Here is a 19,026-nt window from a genome sequence, read left to right as displayed (position 1 = left end):
CATTCATGCCACAACTCATCTCAATCTGAAAGTTCAGCTGAACAGCAGTTCTGCAGTCTGTGCTGCGAAAGATTCATTCTGCAATGGAGATGTGCCGGTTGAGATCCAAAGTTGGGGCCGTTAGTGTTTTTCAGCGGTCCTTTGATTCTCAGGAAGATCATGGGAGTGGGAAAACCATGGACTGGAAGCTGGATGAATGAACTCTTAGTGCAGGTAAATACTAGCAGGTGACGGCAACCCAATGGCCGTGTTACCTGCCTACAGTCTGTGCCTAGACTTCCAATGGTGTCATAAAGTAATAGGAAGGTGGGGTTAATCCCATACTCTTGACGCAGGAAGAGGGATATAGCTTTGCTTTGTGCCAAGGATGGACAACTCAGGGCCTTCCAGATGCTTTGGACTACAGTTCCCATCATTCTGCCCAGTTGGCTGTGTGGGTGATAGGAGGTATCAGCCCAAACATCTGGAGGGTTTATTTTCTTTGTGAAATAGTGAGGGCAGTATAAATTGGTCAGTGTGTTGCAAAGCCCTGCATCCAACTCTGTTCTGTCCCCCAATGGTCTTTTGAGGTGAACACCCAAGGCCCATAATTCATTGCTCATTGCATCCAATCATGTTGTGACTTCGGAATGGCATCACTTCCTGGCATGTTGCTCTCAGCTGGGTCAGCCTCCTTGCCAATGCTCTCATAGCAGGTGTCATGGCTGAGTTCACCTTTCTCTTTCCCTGTCTTGTAAGAGCCGAAAACATGGCTGGGTACTGCTTCTCCATTTCACACCCGACTGGTTTCTTTATAGCCATTCAGAGTGGTAGGTTTGTTACAGAAAAGTGTAAGGGAAACAGGAGGGAAAGGGGAAAGGCATCCGGCTCATCCTGAAATGCAAATGTAACTGTTTTCGCATCTTTGAGATGGTGTGCGAACCGAATGTGCTTGATCCTTTGCAATTCGTACTTCTCCGAATTTTGTAGTGGAGTTCTTGCATCAAAAATGCATGCACAAAGAGGTATATTACAGAGATGCGTGCACACAGATGTGTGCTTTAGTGACAGGAATACTCAGAAATGCATTCTAAGTATACTGTATGTAATAAACCGAAAATCAAGAAAGCTGCTTTCTGAAATGTGTATCAGGCAAAATTGCATAGAAAAAATGGCATGTACACAAAGAAATAAGTGCAAAAATGCATTTTCTTCTGGCATTTCAAGAAAACCTCAAGGTTCTGTTTGTACTGAACTTAAGATTGGAAAAATAAATGGAGAAAAACTGAAATGGGCAGGTTTGTCCATCTTAGAAAATATAACAGCAGATGATTCCAACTTCCTACTTGAATTCGGATGAGTGAAAGAGATGAGGCAATTCCTGTTGTGACTGTCATCTTGAGTCAGTTTACCCTGAGGACTAGAAGCTTAATTCATTTACTCTCATATGCTCTGGAGCCTGCAAATCAGAGCAACAGGACTGGTGTTGTGGGATCTCGGCATTCTTCTTCCCACTTCAAGCTAGATCTTCTTGTCTCTCCTGCCTGTGAGCTGGAAATGTCAGTAGGAAAAAAGGAATTCTGGGACTCGTAGTTCTTGAGGGAGTATATCGCACTTGGATGGCACATATCTCCAACTCAGATCCCAGAACTGCTTGCACAAACCACCAGGTACTCCATCTCTCTTGCTCCCTCTCTTCTAGAGAGCCCTCAGCTGCAAAGAACGTGGCTTGTTGCATGTTAACAGCCAGCACAAATGACCTCAAGCACAGGCGACAACTTGGCCTCAGTCTTTCTTTCATGGTAATGGGCTTGTGAGCCATCTGTGGACCTCCTGAGTCCAGCTAAATGGCCCCCTTCCTCTCTTGCTCCCCTCATGCATATTTGGGCCATCAGGAGGAGTCTCAGCCTAACTGTTGTCCCTGCAAGTCTAGCTGGACTTTGCCCCATCTTTCAAAGCTAGTGCTCTGAGATTAGGGGAGATTGGGTCCTACAGCATCCACGAAGCCAATGCTGCTGCACCCCTGGCCCATAAGGCCTGGGCAACCGGTCTCACTTTTGGGAAGGATGGGCACTGGGGTATTCAAACAGATGTTGTGCCTGTTGCATTTCAGTGCCCGCTTTCCACCTGCTGTTGAAAGTCACCCTCTAAGAACAAGAGAGATGCAGAGATTCTTGCTACCAGGAGGCAGGGCTTTCCGTTGTCTTATTAACAACCCAGCTAAAGCTAATGCTGCAAATTGATTGCGGCAGGCTTCCTCTTCCTCCCAAATCAGGGGGGAGCTGTCCCCCGCCGAGCTCCTTCCTGGAATAATCAATCACATCAAGGTTTGTTAATTTGAATAATCACCCAGGATGTCACTGTTGATCTTGAGTGACTAGCCAGTGACACTCTGCAGAAAATTGCAGAAAAGGAACGAGAAATAGACTTGGCCTGTTGTGCTAAGGATGCAGTGCACACGCCTCTTTCAAAAGGAGAGTTGTGAGCCTTGGGTTGGTCAGAAATTATACACCTAGAAGCTCTGGAAGAAGATGTCAAAGGACAGGGCTGTGCAGAAGAACGCCTGCAGTGAATTTGGTGGCATTACTTCCATGTAAAATGCTGTAAGGTGGTAGCTCATTCTCAGAAAATTCACATGGAGCGGCCATATTTTAATCACTCATGGGACCAATCCAGAAGAAGTCCACCTTGATGGAGGTTGCAGGGACTCCAGGACTTGGCCAGGTTCTAAGCCAATGAAGAGTTATGTATATTGGAAGCTGAGATTCCTCCTCCAGGTATTCAAAACCCACGGACAATTTTCCTTGCAAAACATTCTTTATTGACCGCAAAGCACAAATCGCCCAGGATGAATCTCTGAGCATGCACAATGTGGTTTCTTGAGCTGAATCTAGTGTTAACCTCCAGGAACACTCCTTCTGAGCATGCCTGGGTCCCATCCCTTTGGGAGGGGCCTTCGGAAAACAAACACATCCTCTCTATGCGCCAGTCCTCTATTTGGGTCACCCTCCTCTGCTGACACCATATCAAAAGCTTAAAAAAGCTTTCACAGACTGAGCTGTCCTCAGTCCTCTCTAGGACTTGGGGTGAGCTCTTCATATCCCCACAACTTGGAAAAAACAGGGGCATGCGTAGCAAGACTTTCTTAGTTTGCATCTGATCTTTCTGGATGCTTCATGAAAAGTGGAAATCGTATCTCTTGGGGCAGACAAACTTCTGGTGGCTTTCCAGGCCCTCGCCAAAGCTCCAGCTGACCACTCTCTGGACTCAATTCACAAACTCTTGTGCCACGATGAATCCGAAAATGCCAAAACAGATGTGATGTAAATGATCCAGTTTTGATCTGACATTTTTAAAAAACTTAAATGCATGGAGAGGGGTGGGGTCCCTTTTTTTAATTGAAGTGCAGAGTTGGACAACTTCAGGGACCTGCCTTGTCCCTGCTGGGACCTTCTGAAAGGAGGAATGTTGCAGGCAGAACTGCTCTCCCAGAGTGCTCCCGGCAGGGCAGTTCTGCTCCTGGACAAGGTTTGTGCTCTCCATAAAGTGAGTTTCCTTGCAAAACCACAGTGGGTTTTGCTGCCAGCGCAGCAAGTTCTGCAGGGCAGCCCCCTTGCAAAGCCAAGTGCGATGTCGTCAGGAGGCCGGGAGAGTCTCACCCAGCCTGGTCTCCTAGTAGGGTCCCCCCAGGTGGAATGGTCAAAGCAGGGACACCTGCCCTCGTCAGGAGGAAAAGCCAAATCAGCAGCAGAGAAGGAATACCTGCAGTGGTGAAGCGAGCAGAGAGACTTGGAAAGGACAACTGCAGGGCAGGAGCAGTCGTTGAAGGCCACACGTGTCGAAGAACACGAGTGATGGATGAACGGTTAAGCCTAGGCTTACAATCAGTTTGTTTTTTGCTCAGTTTTCCTGGAAAATCCTTGTACTGGAGGGGTGACGGGGGTTGATCCCAGTCTTCCTGCTTCTTTCTGAGAAATCATGGAGAAAACTGGAGCAAAGCATTTTCCCTTTGTCTGCACATTCCTCCTTTCCCTTTCCAAGGAATCTTCTACTGTTGAAAGTATGTTTATTGTGTTCAGTTCTGGGCCCCTCGTTACAGGCCCAGGTTGGATAGAGCCAGGTTGGAGTCAGTGCAGCGAAGGGCCACAAGGATGGTGGCCGGTTTGCAGGGAAGCCGTATGAGGCGAGACTGAGGGAGCTGGGTCTCTTCAGCCTGGAGAAGAGGCGACTCAGAGGGGATCTGTTGGTGACATGCAGGTATGTGAGGGGATGTCACGTGGAGGTGGGCAGGGACCTGTTCTCCCCTGCAGAGGAAGGCAGGATGCACTCCAACGGAGCAAAGCTCAGGGAGCCAAGGTCCCATTTGGATGCCAGGAAGCACTTCCTGACAGTCGGGACCCCGAGGGTGTGGAATGGGCTTCCTCGGGAGGTGGTTGAGGCCCCATCGGTGCGGGTGTTCAAGGACAGGCTGGACGTGCACACGGTGGGCATGTCGTGAGCGGAGCCGGCTGGTGCCGGGGGTCAGACTAGATGGCCCGGGAGGCCCCTTCCGACGCGCTCTGTGTCTGTTTCAAAGTGGGGAGGGAGTAACCAGCCAAGAGGAAGGTTCATTAGAGACAGGTTAAAACTGGAAAAGCTGCTGCTAACAGTTCACTTCTACTATAGTCGCCCCTTCTTCCCTGCCAATTCTTTTCACTCCTCAGGAATTAAGGGGCATTCTTGGTTGAGAAGGGGCAGGAAGTCCGTGGTTTCAAGTGAGTTCAAGGGGGTCTTGGGTCCTGGCTTGCTATGTGGTGAGGCTTTCTGAACTGGGGGGTTCATATTCTGTGCTCCCACGATGCAATTTCCCCTTGCAGGAACAACACATCTGTGGCACCCAGAACAAAGTTCTGCTGCCAATTTCTCCGGGCTTCGCTGAGCAATATTTATCCTTGGGTGGAAAGAAAGTAATTAAAGCTCAGCCCATTCATTGTGAAATGTCACCTTGCTTCTTGCAGGACTCGCGCGACCTTTTTCCGAACTTGCGAAGTTTGCCTTGGAGGGAATGCTCTTTGCAGACAGAGGTGTAACTGTTAATTTGAAAATGCATTTTTCTTTGGAGATAGGTAGAGCCTCCACACGGCTTTCTGTGTCTTAACTGAAGCTAATCTCTTATTCTCACAAGGCAGGATGAAAAATGCTTAGCAAGAAAAGGGAGTATTTTTAGAAATGGGACTTTGTTTCTGAATCAAATTGGCTAAAATAGAGTTCTTTTGGTACGAGCTAATATGAGTCAAACCCCCTTTCTCTTTCAGCTGTTATGTAAAGCTGACATGTACAATTTCACCTGGAACTGAAGGCATGGCCGTGCCTTTGCAAAATGCACCCCTTTGGGTTTGCTTTTGATGCTTGGTAACAAGGCTTGAAATAGTTTTGCAGTCCAAAGTCTCCCTTCCTCCTTCCAGATATCTGCATGGAATGAAAATGTTATCTAATTCTTCTTGATTCTCTACTGGATGGGAACAGAGCTGCTTCTGAATTTAGGATGTACTGATACACGCAATTTGAATGCTTGCTGTGATGATTCCTTAGAATCAAACCAGAAGGGGTGCACATGGACAGGATATTTGAAATATCCCCACCTGTGCCCCTCTGCTCCCCAAAATTCGGTTGCTGAGGGTATTCCACATGGGTTTCCTTGAGCTTTCATGTTCTCCAAGCTGAGTGCTCTTGAAAGCAAAGGCAGGCAAAACAGCAGAGAAAGGGGCTGGGGAAAGGGTCGGGCATGCAAGGAAAGTTACAAGGAAAGGACAGGAAAAGCAATGGAGCAGAAAAAAGCATTTCCCCCTAAAATGTTGTCATTGTTTTTGTTTAGTAAAACTTGGGAGTCCACAGCATGACGATCCTTCCCTTCTTGTTTCTCAGAGGTTCCTCTTTGGCAGTCCTGACAACTTTTATCACTTCAGCTCACAATCAGAAGGCATAGTTCAGATGCAGATTAAATATTTGAAGAATCATACTTAGAAAAAGAGCCCATCTAGCTATCAAACTAGATCTAACATTTATATATTCTCCAGATGGGAACCAGCTGATTTTCCTTATCTTTCTCCTCTCTGTCACCTCTTCCTCTGTCAACATCCTGGTTTTCTGGCAAAGAGCATGAAAGCAGAAGCTGCTTTTGCATGTTGGGGTTAGAACATAGGCCAAGGAACAAGTTTTTACTTTGAATGGCAGGGAAGGTGAGATTTCCAAGTGTTGGAAGACTATGGAATGGGTAGATCTTTTGGAATTCTTGCCGTGACTTTACTAAATATGCTGCTGTTGGCAACTGTGCTCCCTGTGTTTGGCAGGGCCAAGTCGAAGATGGGTCAAGAAAGACTGCGTTTTGTGCCAAAGAGCCTCAGGGCCTGGCCAGAAATGAACTGCAAACAAAGTATGTCCCATCATTCCGGTTTATCAAGGACAACCCCTATTTATTAGTGAGTTTCCTGGCTAAATCACACACGTATCCCTTTGTTTTCCTTCGGAACAGATGTCTTTTGCAATTGGCCCACACGTTAAGACTATAGAAGAGTCCTTCTGGAGCTAACCAAGGCCTTATCTAGTCCACCAGCCAAACTCCCAGAATGGCTTCCTGGCATGACGGTCTTCTCCAGTGAGTCTTGCCTTCTCATGATGTGCCCAAAGTGTAGCCATCATGCCCAGCAGTTGCCTTAGCCTCCATGAGCTTGTCCGATGGACACCCGATGTTCAGGCTGGTGGTCATCACTGCACCAGCAAACCTCCCCTTTGTCGGGAGGGTAAGCACTGCAAATTCAAGCATGCCATCCAGAGGTCCAAAGCGTTTCAATAGCCAAATGGCTCTCTGGGCAATTTATAAACTTCAGAAGGCATCAAAATGAAGAAACTAAAAAGAAAAACCACAACACAAGAAAACAACAAACCAGTAGGCCAATGCAACCACAACCACTTACCCAAACAACCAGTCAAGTTGGCAGATGGGCAAATCCGCAACACCTACGCACGGTGGGGTTCACGGTCGACCGTGCCACGGGCTTTGGAATGGGGTCATCAGGTGTGGTGAAGCCGGCTGCCTAGCTCTTGTGTGGGTGTTCCTGTGTGTGTTCTCCACGAATGGGAAAGGACCTGGGGAGAAGATGCAAAGGGCAGGAGGGGAAGGGTCTGGAAGTCCCTCTTTTCCTTCCCCACAGCGGCTTAGCTCAATTCTGTGAGCATTTCAAGGACCACAAAAGTAAGAGGACCAAATCACACCTGGCTCTGCTTTCATGGTTGTTGAGCAAACTTAGCAGGTAGCTTTCAGAGTGACATAATTAGGAAGAATGTCTGGGAGAAGAAAGAGAAATGGGAATTCTCCGTCAGTGCGGGGCTATTTGAAATGATCGTCTTTCCCCTTGATGACTCTGATTGATGCATCTACAGCCTCGCCTCTTGGCCAAAGCAAAGCTTGAAGGTTCCAATCCTGTGCTCATTTAGCTGGGAGTGACCCCCACTGAACTCACCCCAGACACTGCAGCCCCCTGGACCCACGAGAAGGAGCTTCCCAAGTATGTTCTGCCAGGCTTCATATCTCATTCCATCTCTTTGACACTGTTCTGGAAACACACGTGAATCTTCTCCTTTTGCAGCATCCGTCTGGCAGATTTTCAACCCTCTGAGGAGCAAATGAAGCTCTTTCACTGCATTCTCCTGCTGAACTACTCAGACTTGTCTTTCAGTTGCCCTGGAGGTGAAAAAGTCCATCTTCCCATCTCCTCTCCACCCCCTCCTTTTAGCCTCATACTTTAAGCAGGGAAGCACAAAGATTCACTGAGAATCTCTCCTCCCCACCTTCAAGACATTGCTAAGATTGTTACTCCGAAGAGAAAAATGACCACAGAAAATGCGTAACACACAAGATTGCTCTCTGCCTCTTTTGATAGAGTTTATTTCGTTTTAGCCCGGAGGGGCAGGCCTATAAATTCATCTTTGCTAGAAGCAACTCCGTTTTCCCTGCCCTGCTTTCCAGCCCTGGAAATGAGCACAGCTCTGGCCTATTTACACAGTCTTTGTAATATGTAAAGCCATTTCCCATCCTCAGCACACCTGAATGCCCAATGGCCCAGTTAAGAAGGTGGGGGTTAATGGGGCTGGCCAGTTTTAAAAGGGTCCTGTACCAGGGTCGTCTTAACACATGGCCTGAAGGGCACTTGCCCGTGGGCCCCATACTAACCTGTGTATGTTAACCCTTGGAAAATTGGAAAACTTCCAAAATTAACCACAGTTGCGGTTGTCGAAGGGGCTCCAGTACACTGCTTTGCCCAGGGCCCATCATGCGGTTAAGACGGCCCTGTTCTGTACCCTCCTTTTTTCTAAAAACATCAAGATGCTTGTAACATCCCCATTTTTGTTGGCAACTCAAATGATGGGAAGTTTGGAGCCACTGCCCTCCAAGGAAAGGTTACAAAGCTTGGGGGTTTCTTTATTATATTTCCATCCTGCCTTTTTTCAAGGAACTCAGTCCGGTTTACATCATTCTTCCCTGAGTCCTGTCCTCACTACAAGAACCCGGTGAGCTAGGTCAGGCTGAGAGTCTGGGCCTGGCGCAAAGTCTCCTCGTGAGCTCCGTGGCTGAGTGGGGACAAGAACTCAGATTTCCCAAGTCCCAGTCCAAGCCTCTCACAACTGTGCCAGACTGGCTCCGGGCATCCACCACTGCCTAAAGAAGGAAAATTACTTTCTGCACTGCTCCACCGGAACTTGCTCATCTCAAGGGTAGAAAGGACTTCCAAATTCAGTCCGGAGTCTCCCCTTTTGGCTGAAAAGTGGCTGCATTTGCGTTGGCTAGAGATGGCTCAGGGAGATGGAAAGACGATGGCTGAATGTGTAGCTTGCATCCATTTCTTCTCCTGCCTAGGGACAGCCTGCTCTGGCCATTTGTCTAGGCGGGCCAGGTTAGAAAAGAGGTTGGTGAGCAAGCCCTTGGTGGGCTGTAGATCCCTTCATGGTAGAGTGTTCAGTGGGGTGAAGCAGTGATCCTTGGGCAGGACGAGGCTGGTGTCATGCAGACTTGGAAAGCATCAAACAGCCTGCGGTTGTGGGAGAGGTGGAAGGCAAGGGAACCTGGCCGTCGTGGAGGAACCTGGAACCTGGGGGCCTGGCCGTCATGGAGGAACCTGGAACCTGGGGGCCTGGCCGTCATGGAGGAACCTGGAACCTGGGGGCCTGGCCGTCGTGGAGGAACCTGGAACCTGGGGGCCTGGCCGTCGTGGAGGAACCTGGAAGACAAGACCACAATCTTGGGCCAGCTGGGCCAGATTTGGCTCACACCCTGAGGTTCAACCCCCCAGAGTGACTTAACACACATTCATCTAGCGGTCTGAGCGCTTCTGCAGCAAGCTCAGGTTTCTCAAAGCAGCCATGCCACAGACGGAGGGAGCGAATTGACCTGCCCCCATGCAGCTTCCCATTTTTCAGCAAACACATTTTCCCCTTCATTTTTCTTGTTACGCATCCATACCGCCCAATCTCTTTGGGTTGTTTGCCAAGAATTAGAGCCTTAACTTGACATTAGGCATCGTATAAAAGCCATTTGCATGCAATAGATGGCGCACACACGTATAACCATTTTGAAGGATACCCGCGATCCTTCCTCCTGCCAAAGCACTAATAAAATCTCAAAATAAAATCTCTATTCTAAGAAAGCTTAATCACCCAAAGCAAACATCTGTGTTCCCAGAGCACCTGTCACCCTGCACTCCTGAATCCCTCCTTGGGGTCATCCGTCACCGTGACACGAGAGCGTGTTTTGTCACCACGCAGTAGGTTGTCCTAGAGATGCACGTCATGCTCTTGAAGCTGGACGTTCGGGCTGGGCTGCCTTGGGACAAGCATGGCAGGACTAAGAGGAAACGGAGAAATGCTTTTGAGATATTTTTCTCGATATCTGGTGCTAAAGCAGTGCAATGAACAGTTCTGGCCTTCTAAGAACAATCCTTCTAAGAACAATCGCGAGCCGTGGGGACACGGGAAGCTGACCGAGTCCTTGGAGCATGGAGAAGTCCTTGGAATGAATCAGGCCACTGGTCCAGCTAGCCCAGTACAGTGCCATGGACTACTTGGAGATGCTGGAGATTAATCCCCCGGACTGTCTATGAGCAAAGCAGGGGCTTGACCACCCAGCTCAGTTTTGTGAACTGTGAATGGTGGTGGACCTCCAGAGCTTCAAACAGGGCTCCCCCCTGCCAAGATTCTAGTCCTCATGGTCCTCAATAAAGAGCCAATTTAACATGGAACTTAGGAACTTTAGAGGTTCTTTAGAATAGCATTTAATCCCCCTCCCTTTTGAAAAAATTAAGGCAATGAGAAAACACGAGTTTGAACCAATTGCTTAAAACAGTCGAGAATCTGCATTGTTCCATCGTGAAACAGTCTTATCTTCATGCTGGTCACAGATCTGTTAGCTGCCACAATTATTCCGGCCTCCGAGGTGGGTGGATGGTATTCTGCCCATCTCATCCACCAATTATCCTCCTCATCACAGCTCCAGAGGGTAACTTATGTGGCGGTTTTAGTTGCCGGTGCCTCATTAGTGAATCATTTGCCAATTGCCTGAATTTATGCAGGACTCGGAGCAAAGAAGATCCGAGGGCAGGAGGAGCCACTGCAACTGTTTTGCCCGTGGGGGCGTCTCAGGGGCCAGCAGGCCAAGTGTTGAGAGGAGGTCTGGAGCCCCCCTTCCTGCCAGCGCTGTGCTGCTCGGCTCGGCTCGGCTCATCCTTCAGCCCTGGGTTGCGGGGGAACATTTCAAGAGCTCCCTCTTAAAAGAAAAGGCTCGCAAAAACCGAGCCGTCTCTTTCCTTAACAAGAAAGCTGAAAGATCAGAACAGGCTTGTACATTCGTAATGATTTGCACATGGGATGCAATAGAACATTATCTTGTACTTTTGCAGTTCTATGGCATCACAGAGAAGACCTGCTTCCTCTGAAATAGATTCTCTTGTTCTCTTCCTTTTCTGAAACGTCTATAAATGTGCTAGTTTAGTCATAGGAACAGAGGCTAATCTACTAGTCCGGAAACGGGGAAAATGTGGCCACCTGGAGGGGGCTGGACTACAGCCCCCATCAGCCTCACCACTGATCATGCTGGGGCTGTTGGGAGTTGGAGTCCAATGCTATACGCAGATTCCCCAGACCATTTGTAGAGACTGGGCCTGGAATGCAATGGCTCTTCCTGATTTTGAAGGGTGGTCTTATGATTCAGTGATGGATTCGACCATGGAAGCCAGCCCTGCTGATCACACGAGTGGATATTTAAGGATCAGGGTATGGCTCCTTTAGGTCTCCTCCTCCCCGCAGTTCAGCTCGGGAGACTTTTCTGTGCGTAGGCAGGATTTTGGGCACATCTCTCTCTTCCAACACCAGCTGCAAAAGCTTTCATTCTGCCTGACCTATGGCCTACCCAGGCCTTTATAATTTTCAGCTTGCTGCATTGACTGTTTTCATCCCTGTCTCTATTTGTATTTCGTTGGGACTGTTTTAAAAATCACACTGGTGCTAGAGTCTTCGGCCATGTTGCTTGTTGCCAAGTCATCTCCAATTTCTGGCAACCCTATGAGAGATCACCCTCCATAACGTTCTGTCCGCAACAGCCCTGCTCAGCTCTTGTAAACCAAAGATGGTGGCTTTCATCATGGAGTCCACCCATTGGTCATCAACTCCTTCCTCAGCCTAGCTTTGGGGTTTCCTCTTGCAAGTCTTTGCTTCTGATATTCCTAGCACCATCGTTTTTGCTTTCAGGGCAAGTTCTGACTTGAGCTGATCTAAGACCCACTTCCGTGTCTCTTCATCAGTCCAGTTAGCCACAACATTCTCCTCCAGCAGCATGTTCCAAGTGTATCTACCTTCTTCACGGTCCAGCTTTCCCATTTCACTAGGAATGAGAATCATAATAGCTAACCAAAGCAAGAGTGACTCGGTTGAAATCGTACAGCCTGGTATGTCTTTAATAAGAACCCATTAATCAGATTAATAGCCCAGGAGCTGACTTTGGCTGGTTGTGAGCTTACCTTCAGTTGACAGTTTCCTGACAGTCGGAAGCCTTCCCATTTCTGAGTGAGAGACCCACGTCTTGGGAAAGGTGATCTCCAACCAGCCAAGGGCCGAGTTTTCTCTGTGTGTGAAAGAGATGGGTGCAATTGGTAGAGCGATTTTCCGAGGGCTGCCTACTTACTGTCTGCAAGGCTTGCCACCTCGGAAGTGTGCCTCTTGGTCTCCATGGCGGTGTAATCCTAGATATGTCTACTCAGAAACAGGTCCCACTGAGAGCTGTGCTGGTGAACGGCAGGCAGGCAGGCTGAAAGCGATCATGCAGGTGTGACCGGCACGGCATCTTTGGCTCCTAACAGGTCCATTCCTCATCTTGATTTCCACCAGCAGTGAATCTACAAGGGCATTTCATTCCCTCCCTATTCTCCATTTGGCCTTTTCTTGTCTTTTCCAACCATTACACCATATTTTATTTATTTGTTATATTCGTTATATTTCTCTACTGCACCCGGTAGAGAAAGTAGAGCGCACCCATGGGCTCTCTGGGTGGTTTGCAAATATTTAAATTACAAATACAATTCATAAAAGACTCATGAAAACAATAGAGGCAGTATATTCATTTTTTAAAACTATAAAGCAATGTGTGATAACCAAAAGACAACAACCAGGCACAGCAGGGATTTATAAACCATACTAAAACTGGCAGTCAGCCATAAGACATACAGCATAACTATTACATTTATTATTTAGAGAATAAAAAGGTTTTCCCTGGTGCTGAAAAGATGTCAGGGATGGTTCCAGGTGCACCTCTTGGGGAGCATGTTCCAGAGGGGAGGCCATGACTGGAAAGGCCCTGCTCTTGGTTTCCACCTCCTTTACTTCTCGGAGCAGGAGAGGGGTCCCTGAGAAGGACGTCAACATATGATGATAGGGGTGAAGTAGGAATATATAGGACAAGGCATCCCAATCCTAGTGGGCACCCCAGAACCTCCCTGGCCCACCTTCATTGTTTTGTCTCGTTAGGACTATTCTCTAAAACCAGTGCTGTGAATTTCAGGGTTTTTTCTGGTCTTGCTGATGCTCTTCTCTCATTTTTCTGTGACCTTGTTCTGGCTCACCACCCGTGTCAGAAGGAGGGATTCCCAAGAGCCTTTGAGGTGCCGTTGCTCCATCCTCCAAAGGGAATGAAACTCAGCTGAGTTGCTTTTGCAACTTAACCCCACCTGGAGAAGCAGCAACGGTGAAGAATGAATGACAATTTTGTTTTTTAAAAATACATGTTTTAGAACATGATGCCTTTTTTTTTTTGTCCTGGCCACTTCATGGGGCATGAAACAGCCCCGGGGAAAAACATACTTTGTAAGTGCGCCTTGGCTGTTGTTTTGGAAGTTTAGTCTGCCAGGCCATGATACACCGTGAGCGACTCTTTGCTGATTCCCTGGTGGAAATCTAGTATAGCCACAACCAGCATCTATTCTGCCATGTATTAGACCCTTTCTGTTGAGAGAGAAAGTGAGCAAACATTGCTGACTCAATAGATAAGACCAGCTGGAGAAGCCGGGGACAACTGACGGGGGGGGGGTGGCTGGGGAGGGAAAGCTTTTTTGCAATCCTGTTGTCATAGAAACCCAACCCTATATAACGAACTCTCAGCTTACCCCAGGGGTCAAAATTGCCTGAAATGGATTTTACCTGCAACGCAGGTAGCAGGTACGGACAATCTCGGAGACGCCTTTCTTCAGATGCTGCAGTCAGAAGCCACTTTGAGGCATTATAATAATTGGATAAAGCAAAGAATCGAGACACAGTTTTGGTGATTTGGGTCCTTTCTGCCTGTCTCCCCCTATCCCTTTGGTTGGAGACGTTTCCCTGGCTTGACTTTCTCAAAGTTTCTGTCTCTTTGGAGGTGTCCTTGAAAAGACCAGTGAGGAGAAAAAAATAAAATAGATTCCCTTTTCTTATAGGAAACAGGAGGTGCTGAACAGCACAGATGCGGCAGCCCCAGAGAGACCTTTGTCTCCTCCGTTCACTGCTCCACCGAGCATGAAGGTAAGTTGCGTGCTGGATGCATGACGGACATGTGTTGCATGTGCCTTTTGGGATGGTGGACATGCTCAGAAATGCTCAGAGGTGCTGCAGGGACCTGGAATTATTTTGCAAGGAATAGAAAACAGGCCCTCCTTGTCTGTTCCCACCATACTCAGCCGATGATTGGTTGGTTTTGTAAGTATTTATTCATTTAAAGCTTTTATATACCCCCTTTCAGAGTGGTAATAAAATAAAAAAGGTACAACATCCAGATAATACATAAATTCAATTTTAAAACACTACTAACATTTAAAATAATGGAAAATAAAAAGCTTTTGGCCTGGTGCTGAAATGAAAAAAGCGTCGGCAGCAGGTACACCTCTCCAGGGGGCCCAATCCATAGCCGGGGCGCCACCACAGAGAAGGCCCTTCTCCGGGCAGCCACTCTCCAGATCTTCTCTAAAGAGGGCTCTCGAAGAAGGACCTCCGATCCAGATCTTACAGGCTTACTTACAGCACAGAACTTCCTGCTAATGCATACGACTTGTGAGAATTAAAATCCCTTTGTTGGTGCACAATCGTCCATATGACTAAGTCATCCTCATGGGAGATCAAAGCACCCCTTTCAGATAAACACAACATCTTCACCAGCCAGTGAAAGGTTCCTCAGTGTTGGTGCCACCACCAAAAAGGCCCTGCTTCTTGTCCCAACTTGCTATGCTTTTAGTTTTGGTGGGACATAGAAAAGCGCCTCTGTGAATGAACAGACAGGAAGGGGGTAAGACGTGTGTTACCCTGGCTAGGCCTAATCTTCTTAAGAGGCAAGGTCCTTTTTGCAGGATTAGCATCACCACTCTGCAAGCAGGTTCAAGAGCTTGTGGCCCTTCAGATATTGTTGTACGCCAACTCCCATCAATCTCCACCTTTCTGATTGATGGTCAGGGATGATTGGACTTGTCACAGCTAGGGATGTAGAAGGAATCCAGCTTGGGGGTGGGAATCCATTGGTTTTCCTCCAGGCTCTTGTGCCGGGTGTCGGTGTGGGTGTCCGGCAGGAAGCGAATGCAACCGGAGATCTGCTTTTCTACACATGACTTGTGGGCTTTGTGCATCCTGTACACAGAATTGTGTACCTCACACACTTTGCACAACGAATCTCCCACCGTTCCTGAGGACTGAGGACTTGGTCGCAGGCTGGCTCGCTTCCTGGCCAGGTCCGAGCGTGGGAAGAAGTCTGGCGAGGGCAAGTGAGCATGATGCTGGCCAGAGCTTTGCATCCCTGCCACCGCCTTGGGGGGCCCATAGGAGCTGCTCCCCTGACCCACAATGTTGCATCCAGGCAAGGAAATGTCACACCTAAAGACCCATTTAGCAGCCTCCTCTAACCAAAGTATCCCCAGATGTTTTGGGCCAGAGAAGAGTTCTGCCTGAAACCCTGGCAAGCTACAGCCATCCAACAGAAAGTGTCAACCGTTTCTGTGTTCCCACAGCTTGGCTGGGGGTGATAGGAGCTGTCATCCATCTGGACTGATAGGAGCTGTCAGATCCCAACCATCTGGACTGCTTCAGTCTGGGAAAGCCTGCCTTCCAGAACCAAAGAAGGCACAAAATGTAGAAACTGCAATTATTACAAAGGTGGAGCCAATCTAAGGTCAAATTTCCTCTAATCCATTCCTGGAATTTAATAATAATAATAATAATTTCATTTTTTTGCTGCCAAATATCTCTCTCGGTGATTTATAACAGTGCATAAAAATGATACAATAAAATACCATAAAATCTTGGAACAAGATTTTTTAAAAGCTAATATTTTTTTTCAAAGCTAAAAGCATGCATTGAAGAAGAACCCTGTAAAAGAGAGGAGTACTTGGAATTGCTCATCCCCTGAAGCCCCACGAAAAATGGTGGTGCTGGATCAGACCGAGGGCTTCTCACATCCGGCCTCCTGCCCCCGTTAGTGGTCAAGCAGGTGCTCTGGGCAGGCTCCCAAGCAGGGCATGAGGACAAAAGGGGTGGGGGGTTGGTTGGCACCCTGTGTCTGCTGAGTGGAGGTGGCTGCTTGTTCCACGGACCCCTAGAGGTGGTGGCTCCATTCTGTCCCCTCAGAATCTCAACAGGTCTGCAAAGTGGTCTTTGCAAAAGCCGATCTTGAGAACAGAACCAGCGATATGCGAGGAACACATTCATGTAACGTTTGTGACGTTCATACACAGAACCCTGGAGAGAGAGCTGGGTGTCTTTTTCTTTGCAAGTGCCAGATGAGAGCAAGACTGTTGGTTGAGCTTTTTGGCTTGTTTCATCCCTGGAAAAGCTTAGATTTTACAGTGCCTTGTACCTAAAGGAGGATAATACAGATAGAGGCATGCTGGTGACTTTCAAGAGAGGCAGACAGCCGCCTGAGCTATAAATGCATAGATGTATCCATAAAGATCTAGTAATAGATTCCAGAACTTTAAATGCCTGATCATAAATGAAGAGGGGATTGAATGAGAAAATTAAATGAGATGGTGGAATGAACTCTGCTGCAGCGGGGTACAGATCTGAGTTGTGAACGTTTTGCTCCAATTAAAAATACGCAGTAGAAAATGATGCAATGGAAGCTGCTGGGTTGGAATCCAGACCCTTGACGTGCTTGCAAGGTTTTCGCTTTAGTAGGTCACCAGATGGGGCTTCCCCCACTGGAGTCTGAACTGGAGTGGTCCAGCCCAGCATCTCGGGATTCTCTCACCTCCCTCTCCCCCACGTGTGCAACAGGTCCATAGGGAATATTATGGGCTGCCCTATCTTGCCAGCTCTCTGGGTGCACAGACATGCAGTGTGTGTGTAGGGCCATTTATTGGAGACTGCTATAACTTTGCATTTTATTTTTATTAGCTAATTAAAAGCTTTCGTAACTCTTCCACCACTAGTGTCTCGGGATGGCTTATCATAAAAAATGGGTAGAATAAAACAAAACACCCCAGCTTCCAACAATTGAAATACTAAAACCCCAGTTAAAATTCATTAAACATTAAAATGATGGGGGGAAAAGGGGGTTTTGCCTGACACCGAAAAGAATATAACACTGATGCCAGGAGAACCTCTCTGGGGAGTGTTCCATAGTCAGAGTGCCACCACAGAGAAGGTCCTTCTCTGAGTAGCCACCCTCCTGATCTCCTTCAAGGAGGGCTCCCGGAGCAGGGCCTCTGCCTCAGATCTCAAGGGGAGGGAGGGCACATAGGGAAGGAGGCGTCCTTCAGGTATCCCGGACCCAAGCCGTTTAGGGCTTTATAGGTCATCACCTCCTTAAATTAGGCCCAGACTTCAATTGGCAGCCAGTGTAAGCAACAGAGGACCGGCGTGATATGTAAGTACCTGCCGGTCCCCATTAACAACCTGGCAGCAATATTCTGAACCAATTGAAGTATCCGGATTGTCTTCAAGGGCAGCTCCACATGGAGCATGTTACAATCACCCAAGCAGGAAATTACCATAGTGTGGGTCACCATTGCCAGGCAGTGCTCATCCAGGTAAGGATGCAGCTGATGGACCAGCCGAAGATGAAGGAAAGCGCTCCTCGCCCCCGCTGCCACCTGAGACTCCAGGGACAGCGCTGGGGAGAGGAGCCCTCCCAAGCAGCACACCCTGTCCTTTAGGGGGAGTGCAACCCCATCCAGAACGGCCATCTCCATCTGCAGTGCCACGTCTCCAGAAAACCTTTGCTGCAAACATTTGGCAACTGCAAGAAATTTTGCCTAAACGTGTAGGACACACAGACGTGTCTGGAAGCCTTGGGTGGTGTCTAGTCCCGTTCCTGTCCCTTTGCATCCACTACAGATCCATGCGGCAGGTTCTTGCTCTTTCCTGCAAGCTTCCCAGTTCCCGGAGAAGCCTTTCCGCTAATTTCTGCCTGCTTCAGGAACGGCTTGCTTTCCACTGTGCAGCTGGTACACTCTGCTAGCAAGCTGGCAGGATTGGATCCTGTCCATTTTCTGAGGTTGCTAAGCAGCCACAAGAGGGTTTCTTCTCCCCTTCCAAGACAGCGCAGTCCAGCCCACTTTTTAAAAAATTCTGGGGGAATAAAGCATTGTGGGGTGACTTAGAAATGGGAAGAATGACTCACTGTCACCCAGAAATGGTTGAAAATACAGCCACTGCCAGTCTGCTTCTTACGGCTCCATATGGAAGCCAAAGATTTCTGTGTGGTGTCTGGATTGAGATGCAAGAAATCTATAAATGGTTGGGATAGGGAGAAATAGAATCAGATTGCTTCAGATAGTGTTTTTTCCCCTCCTCTTTCCTCTCACTAGTATCTCCTTTGTGTCTTTGCAAAATGTATATCCCTATTTCTAAAGGTAGCCTCCTGAATCTGTTTACAAACTAGTGTAATTCCTAAAAACAGCAATTCCCCAATGCCAGCACAAATAACACTGTACCTAGAATCACACAACCACTAGTCAAAATAATTTCCTGACTCAAAATCAGGGATACTGGCAGGAGAAGACCCTGGAGATCAGAGCTGTCTGTCTGAAAGAATTCTCAATCCACATGATTCTCAAGGCAGTGTCTAACCAATGGGTTGTAACCCTAGATCCTTCTAAACACCCCTCACACACACAGCCCCAATAGGTCAAATTTACACCCCCTTCAGCTTCCCAGTCTCCCAGCTTCAGAGATGGTTGGAGGTGAATCATTCTTGGGCAAGAATGGGCAAAGCAAACTTCCTGTACTGCTTTTTCTGGAGCTGATGGGATGAAGCTAGTCTGGTTTTTTTTCCCTTGAGCTTTTGAAGGATGAAGTGGTACCTGTCTTAATCATCAAAGATCGGGCAATGGAAGTTCTATTGCAGGATGTTTTTTATGGATACTGGCCTAATGTGCTTTGAAGGCATGGCTTTCTGGGAGCCGGTGGTTAATCCTTTCCTGGATCGAATTTGTTCTCTTGACAATCTGGTATTCATTCTACGGGGGGAAGAGATGCGCAAGCCGAGATATAGGGAAGTGTTGATCTTGTAGC

The 19,026-nt window shown here is 47.9% G+C and overlaps 1 protein-coding gene across 6 annotated transcripts in view; it reads left to right on the top strand.

Moving 5' to 3' along the window:
- Positions 1-19,026, top strand: part of RAP1GAP2 (RAP1 GTPase activating protein 2) — a 125,688-nt gene that overhangs the window by 47,575 nt on the left and 59,087 nt on the right. For all 6 annotated transcript variants that reach the window (XM_044430517.1, XM_044430519.1, XM_044430518.1 and 3 more), the window contains one exon: positions 13,968-14,052. In XM_044430517.1, coding sequence (XP_044286452.1) covers positions 13,968-14,052 — 85 coding nt within the window. The remainder of the gene's footprint in view (positions 1-13,967; positions 14,053-19,026) is intronic.

The sequence above is a fragment of the Varanus komodoensis genome, unplaced genomic scaffold (genome assembly GCF_004798865.1).
Source record: "Varanus komodoensis strain SLA01 unplaced genomic scaffold, ASM479886v1 scaffold20_1, whole genome shotgun sequence".
In the NCBI taxonomy this organism is placed as follows: Eukaryota; Metazoa; Chordata; class Lepidosauria; order Squamata; family Varanidae; genus Varanus; species Varanus komodoensis.
This window is presented reverse-complemented; position numbering and strand designations above follow the sequence as displayed.